This window comes from Blennius ocellaris, assembly GCF_963422515.1.
Source record: "Blennius ocellaris genome assembly, chromosome: 15".
Lineage (NCBI taxonomy): Eukaryota > Metazoa > Chordata > Actinopteri > Blenniiformes > Blenniidae > Blennius > Blennius ocellaris.
In genome coordinates, this window is record NC_137664.1 from 25,736,953 (window position 1) to 25,753,200 (window position 16,248).

Consider the following 16,248-nt stretch of genomic DNA (forward strand, 5'->3'; position numbering starts at 1 on the left):
GATAAACCCTTCATAAAGTAGCTAATGCATTGCAATGAAGTAGCAAACATGTTTCTCGGCTTGTGAACGATGTAGAGAAGTGTAGTTCTGACAGGACAGCCAATGTATCAACATATAATGCAAAGCAGTGGTGCCCAATCTACGGCCCACGGGCCGAATATGGCACCCTTCCACATGTAGCCCCCTGAACAATCCCTGTTTTCTGCTGTTATTCGTTCAATTATCAAAATCATGTTATTTTGTTGTTGCCTACTTGCTAATTTGTATTCCTGCTTGCAAGTCATGTTCCTGTCTAGACAGAGCTGCTCAGGTTTAATCTAAAAAAACATGTTACTGTCTAGTCAGATCTGCTCATGTTGGTTTAATCTCACAACAGTTGGAAAATTTGGATTAGTGTGATAACTGTAAATAATATATGCAGCACTAACAAGTACGTTCACCCCCCCCCCCCCCCCCCCCACACACACACACACATACTCTCTCTCTTCTCTGTCTCCTTGAGAGTCCGTTCCCCCCAGTCGTGTACGTGCCACGCCAACTTCTAATAAAGCAGCAACATGGGGAGACTAAGAGTCTCCTGTTGCAAGAGCAAAACCTGTTCTGACATCAGAAGACTCTCTATCACATCATAACGTCTGCTCAAGCTGCCAAACAGGACAAGGAAAAATAAATAAAAAAGAAAATGAGGGGGTCGATCCTTTATGTCTATGATCAAAATCACGTGATCTGAATGCAGCCATAGCCTTAGCATGCCCACTCCCACATGGTGAAGCGGGAGGTTACAGTATGGCAAAGCGCAGCCAGGTTGCACTTTGTCCATACTATCCACTTTTTCAGTCAGACCATGCAAAAACCCACCTGTGACGCTCCCGCACGGAAAGTGCAGTGGAACCGCGGCTTTTTATGTTGTTTGGGCTGGAAACATTGAGTCACATCTGGCAACCAGTGTGCTGACCGTCTTGTGTGCATGCGCTCTGGAGCCCCAAAACGTCCGGTCCAATCATGTTCACAAGGCAGGTTACATTTGAAATGATCACACAAATCAGATCCCAGCAAAAAATTGGAACGAGCAAGACCTGCGGTGTGAACGGAGCCTAGAACAATTCTTCAAGTTGTTCAAGCCTTTCCTGAAGACATCCAAACATTCTGAAACCTGACAAGAACTGAGAACACATTTAGTGTTTATATGTTTTATTTCACTACAAGAGAGTTTTGCATTTAATTTTCAGTAACTTTGGACATTTTATTAAATATTCTGGTTATACAAAATCGGTTCATGTATACATTTTAAGATTTTTTTTTTTAAAGTTCTGTACTCAAACAGAAGATCCATTAACAGTAGTGCTGTGGGAATACAGGTGTGTCTAAAAAAATTACATTTTAAATTCGATAGTCATATAAGATTTGTCTAATCACATTTTTGTAATGCTATGCCTGATATTGTTCTATTTTAAGACAATTTGATATTTCCAATTAATAAACTGAAAACAAAACATCAGAATATTTCACTTAAAAAAAAAAAATCTTTTTTTTTTAGATGCACCTGTACAGCAATCCTATAAATCATCTAAAAATTCAACAACACAAACAATTCTGTTCTTTTTACTGTGAAGCTCTACAACTTAATGCTTCCAAAGAGGCCAAATAGCAAAGACAGTCGAGAGAAATAAAGAAAGAAAAAACAGGAAAGAGGGTTTTAAACCTGAGTCAGCCCAAATGGTTTATTTTAAAACCCACCTGCAGCAGAGTGGGAGATATTTCACAAACAGGACACAGCTAAACAGTAATAATTAACAAATTTCACATAAGAGAGCCAGTAGATTTCTTAAATATCACAAGCCAATGTGTTGTGGTGTCAGACTGGAGTCAGTGAAGTTTCCACCCGGCTGTCTGCGGGGCAAAAGCTCAGATTCTACCTCGTCAAAGCAACCAATACCTCAAACACCCCTTCACTAAGGAATTCGAATTTATGCTTGGGAAAGGAAGCTCCTCATCATGGACTGACCCACAGGCGGCATGAGCTTGATGCTGGCACTTTTAGGGCCCGTTATAGCCCAATATGCCCAAACTACCCAAATTGTTATACAACATAAGGTACAAAAACCCAAAGCAATAGATTACAGATTAGAGAAAACAGAAGACTATAAATGACTTGAGCAACAGCAATAATGCATAAATATCAAACTATTTCGATATATGTATAAACAAATAGTCCAAACCATCCGAACTAATTTTTTCAGTGTCAGTCAAACTGAAACAGTTCAAGTCCAATCCACCAATCATTGATCCACTTAATGATGTAATGAAATGATTACACTACTAGGGAAAAACTATTTTCCTGGCCCCGTCGTGTAATAAACATTTTTAAGTTTTGGGCTCAGCGCCATGACATTAATGGACATTAGTTACAATTTGTTTGTTTAAATTACATTTTGGGCTCAGCACTTATATTATCAACCAGTTATTACAGTTCAGTTTTATGAAATTATATTTTAAAACAATTTGGGTTGTTACATATCAGGCTCCAACGGGGCCAAATTAAACAAACAGCATTGCAGGAACGCCCAAATGTGACCAAACTACTCATATCAACACATTTATTGTAATAAAGCAACTGGTACACTCAATTTGATGTGAATGAGTTTCCAGTAGAACAAGAGAAACATTTTTATTTCCCTCTTCCAAGTGTTTAGCCGAGATTTTTAGGCCCGTTTTGTATAAAAAAGAAAGAAAAAAAACCCCCCATTCAGACGGTGTGCCTGAAAAACAAGCTGATGTGAATTCAATCAACGGGAGTCCAAGTTGGTGCCAAAGCCCCGCTGCCTGACAGCTCAGCCCATCACTGTACAGTCAACTGGCTTCCATGGGATACAGTTACAACGGTTCAAAGGAACAAGCTGGTGCTTTCAATCAGTTCCATTAGTCACAAAGCAAAACACAGCCTCAGTACCCCAGCCACTGGAGATTATGCTTGTGTGTGCATATGTATCTATATATACATACACACATACACAAAATAGTGGCTAAGGATGCTATGATGAAGTTATCACTGCCCCATGGCTTGTATTTATTGAACTCACAACTTCAACAGAAACTCAATGTACTCAAATGGTTCAATGTACATACAAATTGCTATTGTACATATTTTAAATCTACGTAGATGACGTGCAGAATGCTACAATTATTTTTTCTCATTATTTTGCATGTCTTTTGGAGTTGTGGAGAGACGACGACAGGTGAACCTTCCAGAGAGCCTCAACATGTTGTGAGGGGCTGCTCCCCCCTCCGGCTGCAGCTGCACAGGAAGAGGATGGACAGGCTGATGACACACGGGAAAAAATAAACAGCTTTTACCCCCCCCAAAAAAACAAACAAAAAACACAACAACAACAATAAAAAAAACAAAAACAAAAACAAAAAAACCCAAAACCCTAAAGATTTTGCTCCCGAGGTTTGAATGATGATCACAGGGGAGGAGTGGGAAAAGTGTTGGCAGGAGCTTTTTAATCATCATCTCCATCATCCTGAAAGAAACATGAAAACAAACAAAACTGAAGGAACGGTTCACAACATGAAAGAAAAAAAACTTGTGCTTCTACAAAAGCAAACTTTCACAAGAGTCACACGGACGGAGCTGCCATGAAGTTAATATTGTTTTTATCTTGGAGGGCTGCAGATTATTAGGTGAACATGTGATGTGGAGTATTGTTATATACGAGCTATCAATCTTAAGTACATAAGAATGTCTGTGACTTCTAAACAACAGCCTTCTCTCTCAGTTTATCATCTTCACACTTTAAATATTTAAGATATGTATATTGCAACATAAAGAGTCTGAGCTAAACTCATAGCATTTGAGTGTGATCACAAGTTGTGCAAAATATTCAGTGCCTTACAGGATGGTGAATTCTGAACCCTTAAGCGTTTGGATTTTTTCCTAATCAAATCACCAAGATCAATCAATCAGCTATTTTGGAAAATGAATACATTGTTTTGTTGCTCAGTGTTTGTTTACATGTTTTTCTTTTTTTGTTTTATGTCCAGGGCTAATTTCATTAAGACTCCTCGCGGTGACTTGCAAAAACACTTGACATTGGAAAACCTCTCAATTAATTTGATTATACAGTGGGTACAGAAAGTATTCAGACCCCTTTAAAAATGTTCACTGCTTCATTGCAGCCAATTGCTAAAATCAAAAAAGTTCATTTTACTTCTCATTAATGTACACTCAGCACCCCATCTTGACAGAAAAAAAATCAGAAATGTAGAAATGTTTACAAATTTATTAAAAAAGAAAAACTGAAATATCACATGGACATAAGTATTCAGACCCTTTGCTCAGTATTGAGTAGAAGCACCCTTTTGAGCTAATACAGCCGTGAGTCTTCTTGGGAACGATGCAGGTTTTTCACACCTGGACTTGGGGATCCTCTGCCATTCCTCCTTGCAGATCCTCTCCAGTTCTGTCAGGTTGGATGGTGAACGTTGGTGGACAGCCAGTTTCAGGTCTCTCCAGAGGTCAGGGCTCTGGCTGGGCCAGTCAACAATGGTCAGAGTTGTTTCCAAGCAAGAAGCAGAGTTATTTTAGCTGTATGCTTGGGGTCATTGTCTTGTTGGAAGGGGAACCTTCGACCCAGTCTGAGGTCCAGAGCACTCCGGAAGAGGTTTTCTTCTAGAATATCTCTGTACTTGCATCGTCTTTCCTTCAATTGCAACCAGTCGTCCTGTCCCTGCAGCTGAGAAACACCCCATAGCATGATGCTGCCACCACCATGTTTCACTGTTGGGATTGTATTGGGCAGGTGGTTCTCTCTACACATACCACTTAGAATCAACACCAAAAGGTTCAATCTTGCTCTATTTCTCATAGTCTGGGAGTCCTTCATGTGTTTTTTGGCAAACTCTATGCAGGCTTTCATGTGTCTTACTCTGAGGAGAGGCTTCCATCGGGTTACGCTACCATAAAGCCCTGACTGGTGTAGGGCTGCAGTGATGGTTGGCTTTGTGGAACATCTCCCTACTGGAGTTCAGCCACTGTGATCTTTGGGTTCTTCTTTACCTCTCTCACCAAGGCTCTTCTCCCACGATGGCTCAGTTTGGTTGGACAGCCAGGTCTAGGAAGAGTTCTGGTCGTCCCAAACTTCTTCCATTTAAGGATTGTGGAGGCCACTGTGCTCTTAGGATCCTTGAGTGCTGCAGAAATTACTTTGTAACCTTGGCCACATCTGTGCCGTCACAATTCTGTCTCTGAGCTCCTTGGGCCTCATGATTCTCATTTGCACTGACATGCACTGAGACCTGTAAAGTCTCATATCGACATGTGTGTTCCTTTCCTAATCAAGTCCAATCAGATTAATTTAACACAGCTGGACTGCAATGAAGGAGTAGAACCATCTCAAGGAGGATCAGAAGAAATGGACGGCCTGTGAGTTAAATACGAGTGTCACAGTAAAGGGTCTGAATACTTATGACCATGTGATATTTCAGTTTTTCTTTTTTAATACATTTGGAAAAATGTCTACATTTCTGTTTTTTTTTTCCATCAAGATTGGTTGCCGAGTGTACATTAATGAGAAATTAAATGAAGGTTTTTGATTTTAGCAAATGCAACGAAACAAAGGGTGAAAAAGTTAACGGTCTGAATACCTTCCGTACACACTGTATAAACAGAATGAATTGGAAACGTCTACCTTGTATAAAAACACAAATGCTGATGAGCACAAAAGTGCTTATTTTCCAAAATAGACATCAAGTTGGTGAAGACATGCTCACTGTATTATTCCCGAGGTAATGCACTGTATTTATTTTACTTGGGTCGACAATCGGTGGTTTAAAAAGTGGGAAAGCTCATGCAAAAGGAGTTCAATTCAGCTGTAGTTTGAAAAGACCATTACAAACAGACTGGGTCCGGTTGTTCAAAACTCGGTTATTTTAACCATTGATTAAACCTTAACGGATGGTTAAATTCTTAATTAGCCATTAGCTAACCGACCCAAAACATGGGTGAACGTCACTGTCAAAGTTAAAGGACCTATATTTTATGTTTCACAGTCCCTCCTGTGCTCATGTGGGAGAATAATGTGGGTGATCCAGTAGAAACACTCACAACTAGTGAAATTCTAGTATTTCTTGGACTGAGCTGACGTCACCTCTCATGATGGTGGTTCTCAGCTCCTCCTCCAGACTGAAAATGAAAACTGAGCTGGGATGATTGGACGGCATCATGTTGCCTAATCCAGGGTTTCTTCTACACCCATTTAGTAGTGGCAGGACACCATTCCTAAATCCCCGCTGCCACTCATTCAAATTGTATGATCTGGCAAAACTATAGACAGTTTCATCAAGTACATTGTGCATCATAACAAAGAAAAACTGTCATGCGTCGCTTTGACGGTTATATCAATATTTTATTAGTCCAGCCACTCAAGATGAAACTGGAGTGAATGTGGCTTCCGAAGTTACATTTTATTTAGCATACATCTTTGTAGGGCTGCAACTAATGATCATTTTAATAATCAATGGATTGGTTAAAAAAAACAGTAAAACATTTCAAATTGTAGGACCAATTGATATTGAACAAACCGAACACCAAATATATTATAGTTTTTTAAAAGAACATAACTGAACCTAGGCCTAGACGATAAATGGAAAATTTACCGATAACAAAATGTACAAACATTACAGACCTAATTTTAGGTGAACCGCTCAATATATCCTGATATTGATTTGAGGAGATATCGCCAAGCCCTAACTGAACCAATACAAAGATGTATACAAAATAAATACATATATACACATGTACACAAGATAATTATTAATTTCATTTACTTCAGGGACCATACAGTCCAGATTCATCTCGAGTGGACCAGACTAGTAAAATATTGCTATAATAACCTTTAAATATACACTTTAAAGTTGTTCTTTGTTGTGGTCACAGTGTATGTAATGAAATTGTCTATATTTTTACAAGATCAAACAGTTAGTACTGAAAATGATTACAATTTCCAACATAAAGTTGCACAACCCAAATTTTGGTACCGTGCGGCTGTGCATGCGGCTGTGCATGCGGCTGTGCATGCGGCTGTGCATGCGGCTGTGCATGCGCTAGAGCTTGTGCGAGGAAATCCTCCAATTCACCATCTGAACAATCATAATTTAAAAGCAAATAAAGATAGCCACACGGCTCAAAACTCCTGAAGTGAAGCATAAAGTACGTTAGGAAAGGCGGAGAACACCTTGACAGCTGAAGTGGACATATTTTCGGGATTGTAACGTTAAGAAATGCGCATAGAAGGTGAAGTAAATGGCTTCGCAACACGACACAATGAATCGATAATGAAATTAGTTGCCAACACTTAAATAATCAAATTTTATCAATTCGTTGTTGCAGCCCTACATATATACATACACAAAGGTATACGTCTTTATATTGGTTCAGTTATGTGATTTTAAAGAAGCATACTTCTTCCATATCCTATTTGATGTCTGGTTCGTTAAATATCAACTGGTCTCCCAATACATCATATCACAGTGTAGTATTGAGTAGTCCACAATGCATTACAATGCAATATATATTATTTGCTGTCCAAATGCTTAAGTATTAAGGTAATCTCCAAACAATCCTTTATTACAACTATAAGCTTACATTTTGGACCAGGACAACTTGGCCTTCATTTATCTTGTACATCAGAGATTATGTTGATCTTCTTCCAAACCAGTCGCGGAGACATAACTATTGACTTATATCAAAGTTAAGTCCACAGTAAACCCTGTCCTTTGTTGAACTGGCATCATGAACGCCATTGTGGGAGTGAACCACACCGTTTATTTTAGTGGCGGTCCGTAGGTGCGTTAACTTTAACATCAAGATAACACCCGGTTAAAGAGAACCGAGTTTAACCGAGGTAACAACAATATATTTAGCCATCGATTGTTGTGTGTGTTAGAATTAATAGCAATAAATTACCTCTCCATCTTCCCCATCACCATCCTCATCATCATCTTCACCTTCCTCTTCCTCCCCTTCATCGATATCTTCCAGACCTTCCTCTTCATCGTCGTCGTCGTCATCATCATCACCTTCTTCGTCCTCCATGTCGGGAACCTTCGAAGACAGAAGCAGGGCGAGTGGATACAAGAAACAGTAAGGTCAGATTGAAAATACTGAACCAGCCACTGCTACGTACAAGCGAAGTTAATACTGAAACTAACTGCTAATGTAATCAAGTATTCTGACAAGTGCCATCTTCCTTCTCCTACACCAGGCCTTTTTCTTACAAAGCTACCTTGAACCTCAGGTCAGTAATGCTGTGCTTGAAATAACCAACAACGGTACTGTGATTTATAAATGTTGTTAAGCTAACAGAACAGAGTACAGACAGAAAGGATCTCACTTAAGGCTTTTCCACCAGAAAGAACCAGTTCTGGGCCAGGGCCAGTTCTTAAATGAGCACCGACAGTTAACGGAGCCAAGTGAGAGCCACGTCATCGCGTCACTCCAAAACATAAGTCACTGATTTCACAAATTTGGCACCGACAATAACGAGGAGGCAGACTGTATTCATCGATTTCGTCTAGGCCATTTCCTGTAGTCTGGCCGGAACCTTGGATGCAGACCAAAGAGACAGAAAACATTCTGTCTTCTTGTATCGCTATTGAGCTTACTTTTCAACATTTGGACATTACATAGTGAATTTCTGCTCCTTTCACTTTATTTCTGGATTGTCTGAATCAAATGCTTCAACATCAGGAGGAATGGAGGTGTAGAATGATAGAACGCAGCTCTAAAGCAGTTTATCATGGAAACCCATGCAGATTAAAGTTCTCTTTCTCATGAAGCCATTAAAAGGCTCATTTCATGGTAAAAAAAAAAAAAAAATTACACTAGTATGTAGATAGTTTTTTAGTTGCTGATGAACTAAAAGTGTTGCTCCATTATAAAGTTGTGTTACTAAATATTAATGGAGCGTCTCGTAGTGGAGCACACTGCAGCCACACACTACATTGTGCAGTCGGTGTATTTCCTGAGCCTGCGGTCATAATGTGACACAAGACATGAAAGTGAAGTAAGTTACAATGATTTCTCCATGAAAACAACGGAAAGCTGCTTCTAAACTGTATATCTCACGCAGCTGACGGTGCAGTGCCGCAGCTCACTGTGCTCTCGAGAGCCGGGGCACCGCTATCACGGACTAAATGATCTCATTCCCTCATATTTAATTAACTACAGGGAACGACTTATTATCTTCTTCCCATGCGTAATTTGTATTATTTCCTCTATAACCACTCCAGGGCTCCGTGTTCACTGTAGATTTCAGAAAGCTGGTTGGCGTCTCTTCCCCCTGGTAAGTAGCGGTAACTCCGCCCCCACCTGATGATGCGTCTGGCTCCAGCCTGCTCCCTCTCTGGCCCAGCAAAGAAGTGGAGCCAGAGTAGCCCTGGTTAGCTCCTGGTTAGCACTGGAAAGACAAAGAATTGGTGCTCCTCTGGCCCTGGCTCCGAACTCGCCCTGGAACTCGCCCTGGCTGTTTCCAGTAGAAAAGCCGACAGTAACAGTGTGACTGGTGTGACTGGTGATCCTACCAGGTAGTACTGCAGTGGGTTGGGCCAGATGTCGTCCTTGATCACCTCTCCGAGCTCGTCGGCTCCTGCGTCTGAGTGGTCGGTGAACCAGGTGAAGAAGCTCTCGGGCTCCTCGTGTTGCCGCTTTTTCCCAGTTTTGTTTGGCGTCTGACTGGTACGCTTGGTCAAGTCCTAAAGGAGAAACCACACTGGTCAAATCCAAACCAAAACTACTTTAATTTGTGGTAACATGAGAATGGAGAAGCTTTAGGAAAATGTGTAGTAGTTAAAGGAAATTAAATTTACAACAGTAAATGGAAACAGTACAAAAGTAGGGATATCCTAAATTGTGATACTTTTGTGCAATTGGTACATAGCAAAATTGTACATTACCGTAGGATAAGACAATTATAAAGGAATAAATCGACAATAGACCCATCTTCTTGCCCCCACATCAGACTTTCACAAACTAACCTTTCCGGCCTTCCATTTGATTTCAGTGGACTTGGAAACTGGGTCTCCGCTCTCATTTACATTGAACTCTTTGGAGAGGGCTTTGTTCTCGAAATACGGATTCTCATCAAAATACTACCAAAGAAAACACAAAAACAAGAATGTCACAATTTAACATGTCAGTTTAGAGTATCTTTGAAATGGTAGTGGAACGTAAACTCACAAAATCTATTCTATATCCCGACTTGATGTCCTCAAACTCGGTCACCTCCACCCTTGACAGGTAATGAAGTGCCTCCTCGTCCTCTTCGCCCAAGAGAGCTGAAACTGCATATAGGAACACACAAAAGAGCAGAGTGACCAATCAGCTGGAAAAAGCTGACACTCAGTCAAATGTGAACACACCCAGTCCAATCAATGAACAAGCAGGTACTCACCTTGTGGATGGTTGACAAACGTTGTGACCCAGAAGTTGGGGATTTTGGCTATGAGCTCTGATCGCTTTTGAAAGAACGGCTGACGTAATTTGTTGTACTTCTGCTCTACTTTTAAAATTTCTTCACTAGCCTGTTCATTCAGTCTGGAGGGAGAAGGACAAAAATGAGCAGATCAGACCTGTGAACATTACCAGTGAAAAACCAACCTTAGCACAAACAGCAGCTCCAAACTCACCTGTCAATTTCATTCTGTACCTCGTCGATATGCTCTATCGCTTCCTGCTGCTCTTTTTCTGGAAAGACAAAAAATAAATAAATAATTGGGGTTTCTTCAAACACAAAAGGCGCAAACAATAAAACATTGACAAAAGAAAATAAATCTCTTGACCCCCAGATCTTTTTCTAGTCAAACACACTTTTAACTCAGGCCATAGAATAGAATTAATGAATTATTTCTATTGTATTTTTACCTGAGTGAAGACGAATATATTACAATTGTGTGTTACCAGGAAAAATCTGGGGTCATGGGATTTTATTTATTTGTGAGAATTAATGAGAAAAAAAAAGATTACTATAAGTGAAAGACTATAAGCAATATTATAGAACTGCACATTGTTATTAGAATTAGAATTCAATAAATATAATGTATAAAAATCAGTGTCTCCATTAATAAAAAATCAATTACAGTGAAAGGGCATCATAATTTTAGATCACTGTAACTAGGGATGGGGCTGATCCGATCCAGTATCGGTTTCTAATACGAACATAATTCACAGATCGGAAATTTCCGATCAAACCTGCAGTGATTTCCGATCCACGAAGCCTCGTGCTTTACTGTTCCTGAAATTACTCCACAAGTGTTTCTCGGCGCTGCTCTGCTAGCTGGCTGCAAAATGTGGAATGGACTTCCTTAAGGGAGGTGGGTCTCAATGAGTCAGGAAAATCATTCCAGTTTGCAGCCAGCGAACAGGTGAGTGTAGTTGCACTGTGCTATCTGCATTTTCAAGACAACATGTCCGACAGATTTTCCACTCAAAACACAGCAAAGCAACACATCGATGTGGTTGTTAGCAAAGCCGTTGCACAGTGAGGCACTGCTCTGCAACAAGCATTTTAAAATTCCAGCTCGTCAAGGAGAACAGCACTGACTGTGGCATCAAAACAACGAACAGCAGGTCATCCGCTGTAGCAGTCGATTCACACGTCCATGAAGTGGCGTCCTTCTCCACACAAAACTCACTGAAAATAGTCCCAATCTTTTGCGCTGCATTATTGCTGGAAACACTGCTGTTTGTACCAAATTGCTAAGAATTTCCAGAGAGATTAATAAAGTGATTCCGAGGTTTAAAAGATATAACAAGTTTATCATGAGATAATCACATCACTCAGATCCCCATGTTGTCCAAATTGAACATAAATAGTTTGTACTGCTTGCTTTTCTGACCTTACACTAACCTCAAGTTGTATTTTGAGAGAATGCAAGCATACATTTGTACATTTCATACTTGCCTGTAGAGAAGAGTTCATGACAGCCTCATATACAATCAGCAATAATTATGATAATATCATAGCAAACAGAGCTCCAGTATGGAAATAGTATCAATAGAGCTCAAAAATCTGGTATTGGGATTGGAGGTGAAAAAATGTGGATCGTGCATCCCTAACTGTAACACAAAATTGGTAGTAAAATTATGTAAATCTGCCATTTTGTTTGTTGTATGATATTTGGAAATGCTAGAAGTGGATTGTGGCCTTTTACTAAATATGTAAATGTTGTGAAAGTATTTCATTGCGCATTCATTGTGTAATAGCTTTACTGTACAGAAGACAGTTTCAAAGATGTTATAACAATTGTTTGTTGTGTGTACTTTTCTCAAACTATTATCAAAATGAATCATCACAACAAAGACATTTGAGCACGGACAAAGGTGACAATCTGGAAAAAAAAATCTAAACCAAGCATACAGTGCGAATTATGAGGTTTAAAAGAAAATTGTTACTTTAAAATAATTCAATCAGAATTCTAAGATGTCTAAGTATTTTTAGGTGTACTATGCAAACGTTGATGGGAGAAGACCGATTAAGATCTTTAATCACATTTCTACCACTATTATATGATTATGCCTCTGTAAAGACTACCAACACTGTCCAGAATATAGAAACACTACAGAAGAACACGGAGTGACTCCCCAGTCTTCTGTGCGGAGTAGCGCGAGAGTGTGTGGCCTCCTGTAGTGTGGAGCTTCCTGTTGGCGTTAAAGGCGGCCTGGTTTGAATGCGGATCAGCAGCGTCTCTTCAAAGGGGTTGGCTGCTCCACTAACAATAACACTGCGAGCTCCTCCGTGGCTCCTACACACATACACGCCACTCCGCGGCGCGCGACCTGGACATGGACCCTCTTTATTTTATTTACCACTATCCCGCACTAACAGCCAGCCTTCAAGTGCCGCGGTGCTAGCCGCCAGCCGGCCTCTCGCTCTGGACACGAAACCTTTAATTTTGCTGCACTTGCCAACAACGTGGCCGAGCAATCGGCTCCATCGCGGAGCGTGTGGGAGGATGGAAGCGGCTGCGTGCGGAGTGCACAGCCGCTCCTCACAACACATCTGCCTGAACAACGGCTCCACACGGCGCTGACTGCAGCTTATGTAAAACATATCGGCCTCCTCCACGCTCCTCCATGAACGCCAAGCTAACGCAGCTACGAACTGGATGCTAACCCGTTAGCCCGCGCGAGCATGCTACCATACAAGGTTGCGCGGCCTGCACAATGGGAATTTATCCCGACGTGTGTACACAGGAAAATATTACCAAATGAAACGGTGAATTAAAAAATGGTCATCATGTGAGGTTGGAACAACACAATACAATCCAATTCCAAAAATGACGGTAAACAAATGAAAATGGCGTTGTAGAGGATAACCGCCATTCCTTATCGTTACCGGAGGTCTCGTCCGCTCCGTCGTGGTTTGAATTCTCCTTCCTACTGACTTTTGCCGATGAGGCTGACATGGTTCTCGTTATCCGCGACTGTTTATGCCAGATGTGAGCGTCGGTCGGTGCAAAACTCCTCACTGCAGAACAAAAGTTAGTTCCAAACGTTCAGAGTGCGTGTTTAAACCACGACTAGGATGGAGCGCAAGCCTACTCTCTTGTGTGGAGCCCGGTGCGTTAACACGGCTGTGGTGCTGCAGCGCCCCACTGCTGACCGGAGGGCGGTACTGCAGCTCAAAGACACTGCTGCCGTTACACATTCAGTAAAGAACCCCAACAAGAAAACACGTGCAATTGATGTAAAGACCTAAAAAAGAAGTCAGAATTCAGATTTCTTTTCAGAAATTCAGGGAAAAACTTGAAGCATTAAGGCCCCTCCATGCCATCCACATTACATGTCTGCAGACCAGTGCTTAATTTGTAAACCATTAGGTCCCGGAACACAGGCTGCGTGTTGTTCTGGTGGCAACATAGAGACAAAAATGTCACGGAATACTTCTATTTTAAATCACCTTTTGCTAACGGGGCAATAATGTCACATGAACACAAACAACCAATGAACCTAAATGTTTAATAAACTAATGATCAGTGTTAAAGGGACGGTGAGCCACCTGGCCATGTGGTGCAAGGACAACAACCTCCGCCTGAATGTGGAGAAGACGAAGGAGATTGTTGTGGACTTCAGACGACGACACTCCCAGCATGCTCCACTGACCATCGACGGTGCTGCAGTGGAGCAGGTCAGCAGCACCAAGTTCCTGGGAGTGCACATCTCTGAAGACCTGTCCTGGAGCAACAACACAGCATCACTGGCCAAGAAAGCCCCCCAGCGCCTGGACTGCCTCCGCAAACTAAGGAGAGCAAGAGCCCCTCCCCCATCATGCACACCTTCTACAGAGGCACCATGGAGAGCCAGAGCCCCTCCCCCATCATGCACACCTTCTACAGAGGCACCATGGAGAGCAAGAGCCCCTCCCCCATCATGCACACCTTCTACAGAGGTACCATGGAGAGCCAGAGCCCCTCCCCCATCATGCACACCTTCTACAGAGGCACCATGGAGAGCCAGAGCCCCTCCCCCATCATGCACACCTTCTACAGAGGCACCATGGAGAGCCAGAGCCCCTCCCCCATCATGCACACCTTCTACAGAGGCACCATGGAGAGCCAGAGCCCCTCCCCCATCATGCACACCTTCTACAGAGGCACCATGGAGAGCAAGAGCCCCTCCCCCATCATGCACACCTTCTACAGAGGCACCATGGAGAGCCAGAGCCCCTCCCCCATCATGCACACCTTCTACAGAGGCACCATGGAGAGCCAGAGCCCCTCCCCCATCATGCACACCTTCTACAGAGGCACCATGGAGAGCATCCTCTCCAGCTGCATCACCGTGTGGTACGGCGCCTGCACCGTATCCTGCTGCAAGACTCTGCAGCGCATCGTGAGGGCAGCCGAGAGGATCATTGGTGTCTCTCCCCCCCCTGCAGGACATATACATCACCCGCAGAGCCATCAGGATGGCAGGTGACCCCCCCCCCCACCCACCCCTCCCACAGCCTCTTCAGCCTGCTGCCGTCGGGGAGGAGACTTCAGAGTCTCCGAGCCAAAACCAGCAGCTCAAAGACAGTTTCTGCCACCAGGCAGTCAGGAGACTCACCTCCCTCCCTGCTCTGCCCCCCCCTCCCCCCTCTGCCTCTGCCCCCTGCCACAGCCACCCTTACACCCCCCCTCCCCTCCGCCATCTGACATTATGCCCACCCCCCACTCCCCCCTCCCCCACACACACTCAAAAATGAACATTCTACCTCAAAAGAGACATTGAGTACATGCCACTTTACTGTTTATATGTTTATAGGGTGTATAGATTTTTATATCTATATATTGTTTTTCTTAATATATTATTACATGCCTTTGCACTGCGGGTCTGAGAGGACTGTAATTTCATCTGTGCTGTATGTCATGCATATCAGCACATTTGACAATAAAGCTGACTTTGACGTTGACTTAAAGAACCATGAACAATCAGCCGGTATGGAGCGCATCGTCTCTCTCTCGCTCTCTCTGTCTGAGTGACAGCTGTCAAATCTGACGTGTTTCAGCACACAGCGCAAAATCACTGCTAATTTATCCACTCATCAAATTTCACTATTCTTTCAGAACAGAAAAATCGACAAATAATAAATATTTACCACCATTTACACCGATAAGGCCATAAATCCTCTCATGAATCAGCAGCAGCACAGCAGAAAATGAAAAGAAAAAGTATGCTTATGTTGGGATTTATGGTTGGTAATTAGCATGAATAATTACTGTAAGTAATGGATTACTGAAAGTAATAGATTACTGGAAGTAATTTAGGAAAAATTGGAATTACTAATAAAGTAAACGGTTAGTTACTCATCAGCAACTCCTAGAGTAATTGAGTAATTACTCAAAAGTTAATAAATTATCAAAAATAATTTATTAATGGAAAATTATTAATTTGCATAAATGGGTTATTTATCAAATAACAATTAAATCGGGGCACCACCAGCTAAGCTGGAAATAGCTAAAACCAAATTTCAGTCTCGTTTGTCAAAAAGGGTTATTTAAGTAAAGTTAATATTTCTGTGTAAATATAACAATATTAAATAACAAGGAAGGTGTGAGATTCGAGCACAGACTGTTACAAACCAGTGAATTGTCAACAATAAATACACAATGATTACCAAGAATCGATCAATTCAGTTAAAATGTGTTTATTAACAAAAAGTATTTATTAAAAAATAATTCATAAATTATTTATTAAAACAACACAAT

At 41.7% G+C, this 16,248-nt stretch overlaps 1 protein-coding gene across 1 annotated transcript; it reads right to left on the reverse strand.

Annotated features, from left to right (window-relative positions):
* Positions 1–1,185: 1,185 nt before the first annotated feature.
* On the reverse strand, positions 1,186–13,588 carry LOC308140689 (protein SET-like). The gene is made up of 8 exons (XM_080510567.1): positions 13,395–13,588; positions 10,687–10,744; positions 10,452–10,594; positions 10,238–10,341; positions 10,036–10,149; positions 9,583–9,753; positions 7,967–8,104; positions 1,186–3,524 (listed from the first exon to the last, which is right to left on the reverse strand). The coding sequence occupies exons 1-8, from the start codon at positions 13,462–13,464 to the stop codon at positions 3,504–3,506; spliced, it is 819 nt and encodes a 272-aa protein (XP_080366693.1). The 5' UTR covers positions 13,465–13,588; the 3' UTR covers positions 1,186–3,503.
* Positions 13,589–16,248: the final 2,660 nt, after the last annotated feature.